At 39.1% G+C, this 18009-nt stretch overlaps 1 protein-coding gene across 1 annotated transcript in view; it reads right to left on the minus strand.

The window, feature by feature from the left end:
• Nucleotides 1-18009, minus strand: part of FBN1 (fibrillin 1) — a 263339-nt gene that overhangs the window by 198556 nt on the left and 46774 nt on the right. The window contains exons 4-6 of the mRNA XM_055132062.1: nucleotides 13595-13693; nucleotides 5823-5918; nucleotides 1259-1354 (exon numbers count right to left, since the gene is read on the minus strand). Of these exons, the coding sequence (XP_054988037.1) occupies nucleotides 1259-1354; nucleotides 5823-5918; nucleotides 13595-13693 (291 nt within the window). The remainder of the gene's footprint in view (nucleotides 1-1258; nucleotides 1355-5822; nucleotides 5919-13594; nucleotides 13694-18009) is intronic.

Below are 18009 nucleotides of genomic sequence, written 5' to 3' on the forward strand. Positions count from 1 at the left end.
GATTGTAATAAGAATCAGCTTTAAGAAGAGATTTCAAAATTATCCTAGTCACAATGAATATTTAAGAATGTATAAACATCAATACATGCAGTGGTGTTATAATAGAAAAATAATAAAAACTTATTCTGCAACAACAATAATTGACCTAGTCAGAGTCTTGCTAAAACATATAGTATCTTTCTATAAACAAATAACAGAATTTAGATAAACTTTTTTTAAAATAAAAATTTCTTACATACCATTTTCTGTGTTTTGTGTTTGCATGACATATATTCAACATACACTACTGGATCTTTACTTTCCATCTTATAGTAAAATGCATAGTTAATAACTTGGCTAAAGTGACCACTGTGATTCAAGTTCATGATAATTTTTCAACTGTTGTTTTGTGTGAAATGACTCTTTAACCCTTCACTTTAAAAGTAGAAATGAGAAAATGACTATGAACATAGAGACAAGATAAACAATAAAAAAAAATTCAGGGGAAAAAGGAAACAAGATTATTATATATTCTGCACACATCTAATTTTCATATTTGCATATATATATATACAAGAAAATAAGGTAGAAATCTTAATCAGGAGCAGCAATAAGGTTATACTTGAAACCAGAAAAATTAACATTCAAATCAAGCTTCATTTTTTGTGTTTGATCTCAAGCAGTTCCTTTGCCTCTTTGTGCCTTTGTCTTGCCAAATACAAATGTTGAAGATGATTAGGGACACTTCAGTGGGCTGTCCTAAATAAGCCACCTAAGAAAAATCCCTGCTCCTCTGCAGATACTTCCTGTTTTCCACAGTGAACAATAAATCCTGAGTTTGGATCCCACTACAACCCCCACCAGATTCTAAGAGATCTCTTTGGTGAATCTATTTTCATGCTGAATTTTCTCCTTTCCATACAGATGTTTTGCTTGGACTCACTGAATTCTCTAATTCACTAGGGTAATAATGAGCTCAATCATTACCCTATGGAAAATTCTTTCTCTTTCATCTTGATGCCAACTGGTACTAAAGCATACTCTCATTGAATCCTGCAACTCACTGGCAAGAATTTCTGCACAACATGCACAGTTTAGGACTATGAGTTTGTCATCCTCGTGATAATTTGGAAACCCCCTCAAAGCTCAGCAAAAGTCAAGAAGAAGCCACACAAACACAAAGTATGTTGAAATCAATAATAGTACAAGTCATTTCTAAGCATATATACACACATATGTATGTACATATATATGTGTGTGTGTACTTTTTTTTATTTACCTCTTTCACATTGGGGTCCAGTAAAGCCGTAAGTGCAAGCACATCTATTTGGAGCCACACATCGACCTCCATTGAGGCAGCCACTTTCACAGACAGCTGCAAAATAAAGAAAGAAAAGCTGAGAGGCTTCTAACACTTCCCAGTGATATTACACCAGCAGTCCTGAAAGGACAATAACATTAAAATCCAAATAACCATCCCAACATTTGTTTTAAACAGTTACACTATAGTTTCTGCTCCTCGGATGTGCCCCCATCAACTCTTAGGAGTGGTATCTCTATCAAGTTGCTTGATAGGGGTATATTTGTTCCTGTCTGAATGCTGACAATCTCATTTCCATGCTTCTCAGCAATACTTTCAGTACTGCATCTAAATGGGTGATTTATCTGAGACTTTTCTGGATGAGAACAGCATCTTAGTAAACTGACTCTTTTGCTTATGATTTTTCGTTTCATTGCCCAAGGGCTCCCATAAAAGAACAGTATGTTAAATCTCCTAATTAACTGAAATCAACAAAACATTAAAACTAAATTCAGTAATTTACACATCATAATGGAGATTCAATGAGCATAACCAAGTCAACGAAAACTATTGATGAGATAAGTCAAGAGATTCTAGAGAGATGGACATTGTATTTGCCAGAAAAAGGTGTTAAGTAAGAACTAAACACTAATGCCTGGAACAACTTTCTCTGTATAAATTCCTGCAACTCTTTCATAAGTGACCTCTTTCAATTTTTTATCCATTGGGGTAGCACTTCCCTGCCAAACTTGTCAGTCCCACCAACTCTCCAACGCCCAGCTCAAACCTCATTCCTCTAAGTCTTTCCTAAGACCTTTACTAAAATTAATTCATCCTTCATAGTGCATTTTGTTTGTACTCCTGAAGCTATGATGGAACTGAGTCATTGAGATGTCCCTTGAAAAGAACCTACTACAGGAATCTCCAGTGCCGATCCTGAGACCCACTGAGAAGGTCACACCAAGGACACACTATCCTGGTTGCTATCATCCAATTAGCATAGGCTAGGCGGGTACTGGAAAGTTCCCACCTCAAGTACATTTCTCTGCTTTGCAGGTTTCTTCTAGTGGGAAATACTTGCTCTGCACTCCTCAGAAGCCCAACTTTCTTGGAGCTACACTTCGTTTAAGCTTCCTTCTACATAATCATTCTTTCTTCTTTCTCTTCTTGCAAAAGTGTCAAGCCTGCACCATAGTCTAAAGACCCTCATAGTCTAAAGACCCTCAACACCAGTCCATGACTTCCTCCTTCCTCTCCCCTTTATTTTTCACAGAGCTTTTCCCCAATAAATCTCTTTTGCATATAATTCTGTCCTGACATCCTCTTGGCATCAGGACCCAAGGAAGGCAAACAGCTAATAACACAAAATTATGGCAAGGTCCATTTTTGTCATAAAATTAGAGAGGCTTTTGTAAAATAATTGCTTTGAGTTGCCTTGATTTATAACCACGGAAAGTGAAGCTATTTTAAGCAGAAAATGAAAATTTTAGTTTATCTAAGTCAACTTTCCCATGCTAAACATAAGAAAATTAAAGTCAAGTCTCTCGCTCCGCGAGTATTAACTGAGTCTATATTATGATTTGGGCTAAATTCCTCCAGGAAGTACCACGGGGAGCAGAAAGCCATGTACCATATCTGTTTCTTATTCCCCTGCTGAAAATGCCTGTGAATCTACCCCCAAGCAACATAATCTTCCGACTTGTATTCCTAATTCCTGCTTCTCCCTTTCCCATTCAAACTCCATACTATGAATACAATCATCGTTCTCTTTCTGAATCTTTATAAGTGAAGTGTACAGGCCAGCATTTCATAACACTGAATGCAGTGGCTTACAAGTCCAACTCCTTGGGTTTGGGTTCAAACCCAAACTTCATAGTTTAAGACAGATTACTTAAATCCCTGTTTCATAGTTTTCTCATAAAATATGAGATTAAAGAAAGGGCTTCTAACTCAAAGTACCGTTCTTATGTTAAATCAGTTAACACATGAAAATATGCCTAGAATGTAGCAAGCACGGAGTACCTAATTTCATAGATGAATCCTGCTATTGATGGTTGTTAAATCAATCACCTCCCTGGCTAATTTTTAGATGAAAACTAGTACATAATCAAAACCAGTCCATGACTTCCATTCTGACCTTGCTTCCCTTCCCATCATTTTCCTCAGCACTCAAGCTCTAGCAGTACCGAAGCAACTGCCCCATGTGACATCTCTTGCCAGGTCATATTCTTGGTGTTCTGGGTCATGCTGTGCCATCTGCCTGGAAAGTTCATTTCCCATCCTATGTCAAGCAAACTCCTACAGTTCCCTCAAGATTGAGCTCAAGGCTCTCTAACACTGGGAGACAGTTTTGCCTCTCATCTCTGCATGCTCTGCATGGGCTACACAGAGCTCAGTCATTGTTCTCACCACAGTGCAGTGTGTGGACAGGTATAAGGGCATTACATAAGTTCTGGGTTTCTTTACAATAGTATCAATCATCACAATAAATGACTAAGGGAAAAAACTAGAAATAACATAAATGTTAATCACTGAAGATTCATTAAATAAACAGTAAAGCATCCATATAATTGTGTATTATTTACATTTTTAATGGGGCTGGAGCAATAGTACAGCGGATAGGGCATTTGCCTTGCACGCAGCTGACCAGGGTTTGATTTACAGAATACCATATGATCCCCCGAGCAACACCAGGAGTAATTCCTGAGTAAAAAGCCAGGAGTAACCCCTGTGCATTGCCAGGTGTGACCCAAAGAGGAAAAAAAATGAATACAGTCATCGTTCTGTATTCATTTTTAAATACTCAATTTTTAAAAAACATAATAAATTATTAAGTGAAAAGTGTTATAAAAATGTTTTATATATACATATATATAATAAAATCTCTGGTACTAAATGACCATTGTTGACATAGAATCACAAAATCATGGATAATTTTGCTTTTCACATGTCCTTTCCTAATTTTCTGATGGGCATATATTCTTATAAGCATAAGCATAATTTTTATTTTTTTTAATTTATTTATATTTAATTAGAGAATCACCGTGAGGGTACAGTTACAGATTTATACACTTTTGTGCTTATACTTCCCTCATACAAAGTTCGGGAACCCATGCCTTCACCAGTGCCCATTCTCCACCACCAGTAAACCCAGCCTCCCTCCCATCCTCCCCAATCCCATCTCCCCCCCACCCCACCCTGCCACTGTGGCAGGGCATTCCCTTCTGTTCTCTCTCTCTAATTAGCTGTTGTGGTTTGCAATAAAGGTGTTGAGTGGCCGCTGTGCTCAGTCTCTAGCCCTCATTCAGCCCGCAACTCCCTTCCCCCACATGGCCTTCGACTACAATGTAGTTGGTGATCGCTTCTCTGAGTTGACCTTTCCCCGGAACGTGAGGCCAGCCTCGAAGCCATGGAGTCAACCTCCTGGTACTTATTTCTACAGTTCTTGGGTGTTAGTCTCCCACTCTGTTATTCTATATACCATAGATGAGTGCAATCTTTCTATGTCTGTCTCTCTCTTTCTGACTCATTTCACTCAGCATGAAACTTTTCATGCCCATCCACTTAACTACAAAATTCTTGATCTCCTTTTTTCTAACAGCTGCATAGTATTCCATTGTATAGATGTACCAAAGTTTCTTCAACCAGTCATCCGTTCTGGGGCATTCGGGTTTTTTCCAGATTCTGGCTATTGTAAACAGTGCTGCGATGAACATACATGTGCAGATGTTGTTTCGATTGTACTTTTTTGCCTCTCTGGGATATATTCCCAGCAGTGGTATTGCTGGGTCAAATGGGAATTCAATATCTAATTTCTTGAGAATCGTCCAAATTGTTTTCCAGAAGGGCTGAACCAGTCGGCATTCCCACCAGCAGTGAAGAAGGGTCCCTTTCTCCCCACATCCTCTCCAACAGCGGTTATTAGCATAATTTTTAAATGAGCTTTTTGAAAGGAGTTCTTATCTTCTGGAAAATGATGGACTAACAGCATAGACACATAATACATGGTGTTAGTGAAGAGTCTACAGAGTGAACACTATGTGATGAGCACTGAGTAGCAGAACCTCGATGAAGAAACTAAAGAGATTCAGGCACCATGAATCAAGAAACAGGGCATGTTCATGGAAAGATACGCGGTTGTGCTTTGAAATATATTACTTGAGAGTCTTCTTTAAAATCCAGACAGAGATATTTGATCAAATATATATATATATATAATTGTAATGAGCACAAATTCTGCACTTTTGTGTGTGCGGGTGATTATAAGTTAGTTATGAGGTAAGGAGTTCAGTGAAGGTAAATAAAAATAAAGTGAATCGACATCGCATTCCCAAAGTTATAATTGGGAACTCGGGGTTTGGTGTCTTGGGTCAGAAATCCAGTCCTGTTTAAGAGTTACTGACATCTGTAAAAACTGTCAGGTCACAGGTAATCAAAGAAAATCCATCAGCACATAAGTCTTGCTCTTCTTGTCTGCACACTTGCCTACTTGTTTATCTATCTGTTAATATCTTGAGCATGTATGATTACGGCTTGTACTTACGTTGTCCACAGTGAGTCCCTATGTAGCCTTTCTGGCACAGACAGTGGTCGTCGCTGCAGCTACCTCCATTCATACAGCGAATATTACAGTGTTGGACTTGAAAAGAAAAAATAAGTAGATTACAAAAATTTATAAGAGTAATTTATAGTTATTTGAAGATAAAGTATAAGTTTGTTGGGATATAAATATTCATGCAGAAATAATCTAACTTACAATTCTAAAGATGCTATTTGTCTGTTTAAGGTGACTTACAAAGCAACATGAGTGTTTCTCTGATATTTCCCTTCAATGGCACTAAGTCATCCCATTGCTCATTGATTTGCTCAAGCAGGCACCAGTAACATCTCCATTGTGAGACTTGTTGTTACTATTTTTTGCATATCAAATATGCCACAGGTAGCTTGCCAAGCTCTGCCATGCAGGCAGAATACTCTCAGTAGCTTGCCGGGCTCTCCAAGAGGGAAGGAGGAATCAAACCCGGGTTGGCTTCATGCACGGCAAACACCCTACCTGCTGTGCTATTGCTCCAGCCCAATGGCACTGAGTAATTTACCTAATCTAGAGAATTAACACTCACTGTTGCACCTATAGTCTAGATCAACCAGGAAAGAGTGTCTTGAATGGCAGTGGGAAGCAAGAGAATGATGGCAACAACTTTCTTGTTTAAAAGATTATAGTCCCAAGTACATGACCAAGGAAAGAGATAAAGTAATAAATTCCAAAGAATTTTTCTAAATGAAATCTTGAGGATGGCAAAAGGGAAATACCTACAATATAATTTAATAAGAAATCTTCCTGAAAATGTAGATGGTTGGACTCAGCACAGTCAGAGGTGCTTCTTTTCACTGTACCCATAAGCCAAATGAGACTCTCAGTCTTTGAAATTCACTGTTACATTGTCAACTGAAAAAAAAAGTATGAGCTTCAGGGTTCAGGACAGGAAGACAATAGGCCTGCAAACTTAGCTGAGAGAAGATGAGATAGAAGGAGCCAGCATTATAGGGTTCTAAATGCCTTGAGAGAGAATGATTGACACACTCCCATCTCCCCAGTGTCTATTTCTATCATTTAAGAATGTTGATTAAATCACTTCTATATTTTTAACATTTAAGTTATTCCCAGGCCTTTTCCTTCCTTGTATAGAAGCACAACTATTCTACTTAGAGACAACTTGGTTGGATTAGGTAGACCACTGACAACCTATTGAGGAAGACCAGAATTGGACTCTGAAAGTTTGACATACTCTCCCCTGTGCTCCCGTGGGAGTAAAATCTCAGGTAAGAAGGCTCCAAAATTGTATACAAGGAGAATAGAGTCCATTTTAGTATGAACAGAAATCAGTTGCCTATATTTGTTCTTATTATCAGTTTTCCTAGAGCACAGAGGTTACATCTTCTCACAGGAACCAAGAAAAGAAGCCTCCCAGCACCCTGTCTCACCCCCTTCTTCAGTATCTCTTATAAAGACATTCACTAGGAATCAAAAAGTGACAGCTATGAGCTACACATATTTCAGGATGGCACCAAGGAGAGGAATGTGTCTGAACTCAGCATTTACTATGCCCTCAGAATTCCAAAGGGTTAAGTTGAAACTAATACACCTTTTTGTGAGTATGTCACAGACTTACTAAACACCATGAAAGGCTCCCGACCTCTTTATCCTTCACCTCTATCCCTTACCATTTGGGGTCCTAACTCAGCATTGCCCTGTGGTGCTTTAAGGTCCCCTTTGATGTTTCTATTTAATTCTATGACTCAGTCCCAGTCTACTTAGCAGTCACTCATTCATTCACTCAACAAAGGTTCCTGAATGCTTACTACGTGTCATATGAAAGTCACACTATGGTAGTTCCTTATGGACGCTCCTCTTTAAGCTGTCTCACTTGCCCCATGCTCAACCACTAACACACAATGTACTAGCATGTACTGTATTTTAATCCTTCAAATATTTGATACTGTATTTTAGGTACTGATTTCAGCATTTCACCAATTCTCCATGACTTATTACAAAAGTCTTTTGTTTTTTCCTTTGAGCTTCTCTGAAGTCTAATCTCTCCTCCTCTCTCACCAGATAGAGGCCCTCTTTCCTCTGACTTCAAAGCAACGAATACTCTTTTGAAACATTTGTCATTTCATCTAAACTTTTAAACTGCTTTTCCTATATCTAGCTCATTTTCTAAGAGTTTCTTGGTCTAAGAGTGTCATGATTGTTCTAGGAATATCATGATTATTAATTATATCCCCACATGATAGAGTAGCACTTGGATGATTTGTGGGTGAGACATACAACTGCTAAATTAATTTCTATTTACTTAATCCATACAAACTGATAATGACATCAAAAGCTATACACAAAAAAAATGAGACTGAGCAGATGCCCATTGTATTCTAAGCACTAATATAACCCAAACTAGGCTGCTATTAAATATATTTTTATCTTTATTTCCCCATGATAACAGAATAAATAACTCCTTTCTTGGAACACTATTATAAAAGTCAAGCAACCCAGGAAACTGATTTAAACAAACTGTTATTTTAGGCTCCTATGACATTTTGTGAAAATGCCTCAGCCAAAATGCTTTTGAACTAAAAAAAAATTTTAAAAAAACATACAATTACACACAAAAAATTATTTGGTGAAAATTTGGATAATGTTCGAAGTAGGACAGGAAAAGGTATACAGTTGCTTTTAAATTTGAAGTTATACTTAGCTTCATCATATCTTAGAAAAACAGTGAGGATTGGGAAAAGCACAGGAAATGATGTCATATATCAAGCAGCATAGGAACTCAACCCACAAACTGATTTCAATTAAAGTGGCTCATGCCAAGAACTAATTTCCATTTCCACATGAGCTACAAAGCCATTTAACTACTTTCAGATTAAAAAAAATTAACAGTGGTTTAAATACTCACTTTACATTATTTGCTCGATTTGAAAAATAGGATGAATTCTTCCTTCCGGGATAAATAGTAAGTTCAAGTTTAAATGAAAGAGAATAAAAACCTCTCTGATACAATTCTATGTTTTTTCTACCCTGTTCTTTCACATGAACTTTTTCTGGCATAAAAAAATTCTTTCTTCTTTAAAATAAAAAGCTCCTGGGAGAAACTTATAAGAAAAGAAGGAATGGTCCCGCCCTCCCCCCCTCAAAAAAAAGCAATCCTTGGACTAGGGGAGCAAACTCACCAACAAATAATTTTGTTTTATGCACAACCAATATGTGTAAGGCTCTACCACTGAACTATATCCCAGATAATAGGATCAGAATCACCTGCTTTCACACAAACATGTTGACCATAAAAAAATTTCTCATTCTTTGTGAGTCTTTGTTTTTAGGGTGGGGGTTATTTATTTCAAGATGGGAGCAATCATTAGGGACATCTGTAGAAAACTGAGAAAATTAAGTATGCAGTGGGACTATACAAAAAGAAGCCGTTTAGAGAAGACAGTACATATAGATCTTATAATATAGATTATATAACTTAATTTTTATTGGGTCCTATAGTTGCCATTTATTCTAAACTTCCATCTAGTTTGAACAATTCCAGATATTTGGCAATTAGGAAGCTAAGTTCTGTGTCTCTAGAAACAGTGAACCGCAAAAATAGGGCTTTATTTAAATGCATGAGGATACTCTGAATTCACTAGCTGTTTTAAATTCCCCAAGGCAGAATATATTTCTAAACTCAATCTTTGTTCATATTTTGCCAGAAACTGAAGTGCTGCGGATGTCCAAGTGTCAGTATGCAGGCCTGTGCTGTTGTAGGCAATTAACCCTGAGAGCCCTAGGTCCTGTGAGGAGTTTCCTTCTGAAGATGGACAGTTAGCTCAAAGGGCTGCAAGTAAGCTTTAATATCCTAGAAATAACAGGAAATGTTGCTATTAACCTAAATCCACATAGAATCCCAAATGAATTATATGTTTGTTCCAGAGAATGAAAGGCTGTCATTTAAAAAACACTTAATGAATGCCTTCCACTTGCCAGGCATGAGAAAGAGAAGAAACTTCATCTAAAGAGCCAGTGCATACAGGGTTAAGACTTGCCCACAGCTGATCTGGGTTTGGTCCCAGGCAGCCTATATGGTCCCTTGAGGACCACCAGAAGTGATACCTGCGCACAGAATCAGGTATAATACCTGAGTACAGCCAGGTGTCAACTCCCCACCAAAAAACGGCGGGGGGGGACTTATTTAGGTTATCACCCAGTATTAGTTAATTCTTCTAAAAAAGTACAATGTAAGCATGCCTCTAGAATAAGAAAAACATGGGGATGGCATGTGTATATAAATACCTTGGGCCATATTTCTTTTTAGCCTAGTTAGGGATGGGAATGGTTCCAAAGACCTGCTATTATCTTAGCGAGTAAGATAGCCAGAAAGAACACAAGGAAAAATTTGCAAATAAGTATTTGTATGGCCAGCACTTGACTTTCATTTGGGCTCTAGAAAAAGGACAAAGGAAAATGCTAGACGAATTCCTGGCCTCCCATCTGAGACCCTAAGCTTCCACAGGAGCAGCCAGGTTCACTGCCGGACAAAAAATGTTTTCACTCAGAGAGATAACAGCAATGACATTTTTCTTAAGTGCATCCATTTATGTCCTGTGGTGCCCATAGGAAGATCAACCTTACAAATACAAGGGGTAAAAAACAATGAAAGAAAAATCTAGAAATTTTTTTTCTAGTCCAAAAAGTCCAAAATCAACCCTTCTTTAATATATTTCAAATAAGAGAAATAAGGCCCTACTGGTTCCATGGATTTGCTTAGCTCTCCTTTACCCCTACTGCCCCTGTAAGTATAAATTTTCCCATAGAAATTTATATTTATTAAATATAAATATTAGCAAAATAATCTGGTTTCCCCGCTTTTAGCAGAGCTGTGGGTAGTGAATGAAGATAATTCACTCAGTTGTGTTATTCTGCTAATATAATTATCAAAGTGCTATATCCACATTGATGTCTATCATACCATGACTTGGAGGTTCTGTACAATGACTGAAAGGAATTCTGGTTCTACCCAGGAACCCTCATTTTGAAACTTTCTGCCATTTTTCATTTTACAAGTTGTTTAGACAATATTAGTTGAGGTAGGATCCAAAACAATAATTTTAAAGCCATCAAATCCCTCAAAGATCCCAAGGCACAGAGTCTCTTGCCCACACGCCTGGCTGTCTTCCCCGGGGCCCCTCAGAGGGGATGGGCTCCAGCTTCCCTCCCCACCCAGAGTAGAGCTCCCGGTGGCCAAAGACCACCGGAGCCTAGCTACAGCCATGCTCAAGGCCCCTCTCCACACATTCGAACGGGCCTCACGCATGAAGGTACCAGCAGAGGAACCCAGGTATGTGTAATCCCATCAAACGGCCAACATCCAGAGACTTAAAAGCGAGCTCTCAGAAGTGATATCTTGTAGCCTACTTCTCCCTCTGGGAGAAACTGGCAATCTTCTGAGAGTTTCCTGCCCACATGGGACAGCCTTGCAAGCTTCCCATGGTGTATGTATATGCTAAATCCAGTAACAAGCTGGATCCCATTCCCCTGACCCTGAAAGACCCGTCATTGTGACATCATTGGGAGGGCCGAGTCAAGAGAGACTTCTAAGATCTCAGGGAAAGGACAAATGGAGAGGTTACTGAGACTGCTCGAGAAATCGATGATTAACAGGATTTCGTGATTTGTGACTTTATACCACTATCATCCACAAAGTACTTGGACACTTTGTCCAATATCCAGCTATCATATATGGATCTCAGCCTCTTCTGAAAGTATCATCCACAAGTCTCAGACTTGGGACTCACAGAATAACCCCTGCAAGTCTTGAATCTCTAGCCTAAATCTGACACGCAGGATCTCACCACAATATTCCTCCCACCTCCCTGCTAGCAAGTCTACAAGTGACACAACTCTTCCCTCTGGTCTTGGTAACATCCCATCTCCACATCTTATGGTTTTTATTTGACAGAAAAATCATTATCAGTACACGTGACTGCTGAAGATTTTTCCAGCTGCATATCCATCTGTTTTTCCCATCTGGCTTACTTCCCTTCCCTGAGGGGTGCGTATCTGTTACTTGGTTCAAAGGCCAACCTGAGATATGGCTCTGTTCCTAATTTGTTATCTAAATTCCTTTTCTTGCTCCTGACCAATGGGGATCATTTTGATAGCAGCAAAAACGGACATGAAGATGTCCAACAAGCTCCTCAGAGTGCCGTCTGCTGCCTCTCTGCTTCTCTCTATTTATCCGTATCTGGTACCCTGGTATAGAAAGAACCTGACTCTGTTTAGATGACACACACTCAAAGCAAAGCTGAGGAAGTATGTCATTCTCGATGTGTTAAGAAAACGAGTTTCAATGCCTTTCTTTCTAGTCTACAACTGGCTATAGTTTAGTACTAGGTTCTCTTCTATTGGGTTCCACCACAAGCAGATTCCAGGACAATAATTTCCATTCAAATCATTTAGTTAGGAAGTGCTTTTAGGAAACACTAGTAACATAGTGGGAAATTGATAGAGGGGAGAGAAGGAAACTAATAACATACATGGGCAAGCCTATGGGAAGCAGGGATTCATTCCACTAAGAAACTTCAGAAGGCAGTACAGTACACATGTTATAGTTATGATAACTAAGAGTAGAATTGGCTGGGGCACTTAACCCGCATTCTCCATCTGTCATTGGTGAAAAGTGGCTTCCAGGGCCTTTCACTCTCCAGCACTTCCAGTTTGCCCCACAGGCAGATCTGGTATATTCCATGGCCACAAAACGTTTATGAAAGCTCTCAGACAGAGTTTCCATTACATCCATGAATGTCAAGATATGAGTGGGCACCTGACATGCAGGACAATTTGTCTGTCCTGCTCATTGGCTTGCATTAGGACTCTGACACATAGTTAACACACAGTGAACCTTGACCATATTAAATTCTCTACTTAGAGACAAGAGACAAAAGAGAATACACTAATTCCACAAGCTTTTTCTCTAAGGTAACAGAACACACTCTAGGGGAATGCAATTTCTCACTAAAAATGGGAAATGGAAAAGGAAACTAAGTTTTGTGCTTTGGTGATAGCCAAGATGTTGAGGATTTATATAGACATGAATTACAATTTCGTAAACAACCAGCTGTGTCTTTCACACATATCCCCTAATTCCCTAATAAAGACCCACATTTAAAGACAAGAAACAATTAGCCAAGCACAAAAGGCCCAGAACTATAAACTATGGGTATTTTTTGGTATCATACAATGAATTAAGTGTCAGGATTCTGAAAGAGAAGAAATTTTGCTTCATGATATACTGCCCTCTAAAACTTCCATGGAAACATTGAAAACAATTTCCAACATGTCCTTACAAAGACAAGGGTCTTGAGGTTTTTAAAAGTTTTTAATCATATTGATATTTCATTAACACAAGGAAGAACGCCAGTTTTCTTGAGCTAAAAGTGTTCATTAAGTAATCATTTCACTGAGCATCTTTTACGGTGCTTATGCTGGAGATACAGAGACAAATAAGACGATGTTCACACAGAGGGAGATAGAATTATATTATTTACAGTAACTATGTTCCATAGGTAGTTTCACTCTAAAGAGTGAAGGGAACCGGGATGCCAGATTGAAGTGAGCCATTCCAAGTATTTTGAGCAGAACAGAGAAGGCAGATGCTCTGGAGAAGGAAAAAAAAAGTATTGCAGGCAAGAAAAAAGCCAAAAGCAAATTTAGGAGAAAATAGGGCATAACCACATTAAATAATATTATATATAATGACATGTTATACTCACTGGATCGGGAGCCACAGGAAGGAGATATCTGACCAGAAGGGCAAGTGCACATATTTGGCCTAGAACAAAATCCATCCCCACAGGAATGCCGGCAAATGGCTGTGAATAAAACCAGAGGTCTGTTAGCGCATAGATTCAGAGCATGAGGATTTACAGGGACGCAGCCCTCAAAGGAGGAAACGTGGGCTCTTAAGCTCCTATTTCACTATGCTATCCTGACTTATGTAACCTTAGGCTTCAAGTTTATGCATTTACTATACAAATCTGCACAGCTAAATAAATTTTGACTGTAGAATTCTGTAACTCCCCTATTTATAATGCAGCATCTCTTCTAGTTTCATGGCAATCTACCAAAAACCAGGACATTCTCTGACAAGAAAACAAAAATCTTGAATAAAAATGTATTTATATGCCTGCAATCATTCTGTTTTTATATCAACTTTAATATTAAATTATATAAAAATCGCAGCAAGATTCTTGGGAGTCTGCTTTATCCTAAATGTTTAGTAATTTTTATAAAGTGTTATGACCTGGGCTTGAAGAAATAGTACAGAGGGTAAGGCACTTGTCTTGCATATGGCTGACCCCAATTCAATCTCTTGCACCACATATGGTGCTTCAAGTACTTCCAGGAATGATTCCTGAGCACAGAACCAGGAATAAGCCCTGATCACAGCCAGGTGTAACCAACAAAACTCTAAAGCAAAAACTAAATACTGGGGCTGGAGTGATAGCACAGAAGGTAGGCCTTGCATGCGGCCGACCTGGGTTTGATTCCCAGAATCCCATGTGGTCCCCAAGCACTGGCAGGAGTAATTCCTGAGTGCATGAGTCAGGAGCAACCCCTGTGCAGTGACAGGTGTGACCCCCCAAAAAATGAAAAAAAAAACTAACTAAAATACTAAATCCTGCTATCCTTCCAGTTGAAAAAATATAGTTGAAGAAGAACTCTTATTCTATGTTTAATCCTGTTGTAAATTAGTTTATGGTCTGAGAGGAGAAGTTTGGAATCTACTGCAAATGTATTGATTCTATTGTCAGGAGTCCACTCATCTTTCAAAGAAATATCAATATTTTCATGATATTTCAAGGAGCAATATCACATTGCTACCAAATGTTCTGTGAGTGATCAAAAGAGTTTACATTTTAAAAAATTATTTTTATCAGTAGACTAAGATATGATCATTACTTCTGATACAGATAAAACCTACTCCCCATGCCTTCTCCAGATGGAGCCCTGGCGACACTGAGCTTCTACTAACATGGCTCCGGTATGTGGGACTGGGACACCTCCAAACCACAGTGGGGGAGGGGCACCGGAATGGGGCGGCACCAGCCCAGTTTCCAATTTGCCCCAGCCTCCGGAAGTCACGCCCTTGACCTGCCCTCGGCGCCATCTTGCCACACCAGCAGTGAAGAATTCAGGCCACTTCGGCAGGCACCGCCAGCTGGAGATTGCTCCAGACCCCAGGCCAGCCCCACAACACCAGGGTGCCAGACAGAAGGTACAGCCAGCATGCCTTCTCCAGATGGAGCCCCAGGGACACTGAGCTTCTACTAACACGGCTGGGACACCTCCAAACCGCACAGTCACTTATGCGGCCGCACAACCTTTCCTGATATACAAAATATATGCTCAGGAATGGCTCTGCCACCCCTGAGCGTCCATTATCCCAGAGGCATAGAAACCAATTTCAGAATGCAGCAGCTGTTGGCAGTTATACTCCTGGACTCTGAACTAAGATACAGCCCCGTGCAGCCCCAGGAGGGAAAGGGTTTCTGTCCCTTGGCCTTTTCCCGCCTGGACAGAATGGTGACCACCACCATTCAGAACCAATTGGACAGAGTGGCAGGAGTTTGCAGTGATGGGATGGGATGCATAGGGAAACTTGCAATGGGGGTCGCAAAATCGGCCCTGCCTCCTGCCCAAATGAGCCCCCGAGCAGTCGCCCATGTACAGCTCCTCTGCTCCTGAACAGACATGATCCCAGCGCCACAGAAACCAATCTCAGAATGCAGCAGCTGGTGGCAGAAATACCTCTGGACTTAATACCAGAATTCCAAATCTGGGCGGCCGCTTTCGTGACCGTGAAACATCTTATGCTCTTTGTTACCAACAATAGAAAACATACAATCTAATGATGCTATTCCAACAGATCTGACTGCTGGGTGAAAAACTCCAAATAATGATAGTGAGTTTCCTGTCAAAAATCTAATGTAATCAAAGTAAGAAAAGAGTACAGTGAAAATCATCTGCCACACAGGCAGAGGGGGAGTGGGAGAGGGGTATGCTGGGGTTATTGGTGGTGGACCATGTGCACTGGTGAAGGGATGGGTGCTTGAGCATAGTATGACTGAGACTCAATCTTAAAAGCCCTGTAACTGTTCTCATGGTGACTCAATTAAAAAATAAATTTAAAAATAAATTAAAAAAACAAAAATCTAAACTACAAAATTTTTTTAAAAATTTAAAAAAACCTACTCCCCAAGTTCCTGCACAATCTTGAAAGATGCAAATATAATCACTGCATCACTGTATCACTGTCATCCTGTTGTTCATCGATTCACTCGAGCAGGCACCAGTAACGCCTCCATTGTGAGACTTGTTGTTACTGGTTTTTTTTTTTTCTTGGCATATCAAATACACCATGGGTAACTTGCCAGGCTCTGCCATGCAGGTAAGATACTCTCAGCAAATATTATATGTAAAGTAAAAATACACACTTCAAAGAAAGCAGCAAATTATCAAAAAAGCCCAAGGGGCCAGGAAAATAGTACAGCAGGTAGAGCATGTTCCTTTCATGCGGCCTACCCAGTATTGACCCTGAGCAGCCCAGATGGTCTCCCAAGCCCCTTCAGAATGGTTCTTAAGCACAGAGATAGGAATAATCCCTGAGCACAGCTGGGTGTGGCCCCAAAACCCAAAGTTAAAGTAAGATCAAATATTAAAAGAGCATGGGATGGAAATGGAAAATTCCTTAAAAAATGGCTGTCAAAGAATCCTGTAAACAGGGTAATAAGTTAGCCTTATAGGTCTAAAAACTTCTAATGATTATTTGATTAGGAATAAATAATATTTAACTGAATATGCTTTTTAATATTCATGAATATTTTATTAGAAATTTTAAGAGATTACTATTTAAAAGAATTACCAAAGCAAAATTTTACTTTGGTCTTCTATAAACATTGCAATGATTAAGTTCTGTTTTCATTGAAGAAGTCGGAAGAGTTAGCAAATTAGTTCTTTCTCTATTGTAAATAGTCAATAAATGACAAATACAAGGTAAATTTATCAAAAGGTGCTTATTCTCCTAGTTCTTGAAAATTGCCTTATGTTAATTGCATAGCCAATTTTTTTTATTTCTTTTGAAAATAAAGTATCAGAGGTGGAAAAAAAAAAGAATCCTGTAAACATTAATTTAGTAGCACTGTAGCACTGTCGTCCCATTGTTCATCAATTTGCTCGAGCAGCATCAGTAACGTCTCCATTGTGAGACTTGTTGTTACTGTTTTTGGCATATCAAATACACCACGGGTAGCTTGCCAGGCTTTGCCGTGTGGGCGGGATATTCTTGACAGCTTGCCGGGCTCTCCGAGAGGGACTGAGGAATCGAACCCGGGTCGGCCGAGTGCAGGGCAAATTCCCTACCCACTGTGCTATCGCTCCAGTCCAAACATTAATTTAATAGCCTGAAAATGTAATTTCTCAGAAATTGTATAGATCAGCAAAAGAGTTCTGTTGTCAAGTTCTTTTAGAAAACTCCAAATGCCATTAAACACCTTTCTTAGGGATTCTGCTTTAATCTTGAAATAAACTGCAACAAGCCCAATGACTAAGATGCTTCAAATCAAGAATTGGGGAAAAAATTAATTTTTTCTATTCATTAAGAAAATACTGATTGAAATATTCTATTTTTCTTTCACATACTGCTCTTGGCCATGAGGGTGGAGTCAGAGCTTCCTTAATATCCTTTCAGTTCTAAATTTCCCCATTATATTAGCAGAGATTTTTAAAATCTGGAAATTATTCTTTAGGTATAGTAGCTACAAAAGTTCATGAAGGACAGAAGCCCTAACTTGTTACCTCCATTAATTAGCAGCTTTCCTGGCATGTGATTTGTCATTCAACATTTGTAGTCTCTGCAGCCATGAAAGAGTCTTGGGCACTCTCTGAGTTCTACCCTAGACCCTCCTTTGATCAGCTTATGCCCTCTCTGATACTGTCACTTCTACCTTTAACCTGAGCCACCTAAATTCAATGTAAAAGTTTGAATACACTTGCAGGTAGCCAACAAAGTGAAAAAAATACAATCAGGAAAGCAAGAATAGTCTAATTATTTTTAAAAAGTTCCAATTAAGGGAATTAACCACACATATGTAATCACACATAATATATGTAATAGTATGAAAAGCTG

This window comes from Sorex araneus, chromosome 3, assembly GCF_027595985.1.
Source record: "Sorex araneus isolate mSorAra2 chromosome 3, mSorAra2.pri, whole genome shotgun sequence".
Classification (NCBI taxonomy): domain Eukaryota; kingdom Metazoa; phylum Chordata; class Mammalia; order Eulipotyphla; family Soricidae; genus Sorex; species Sorex araneus.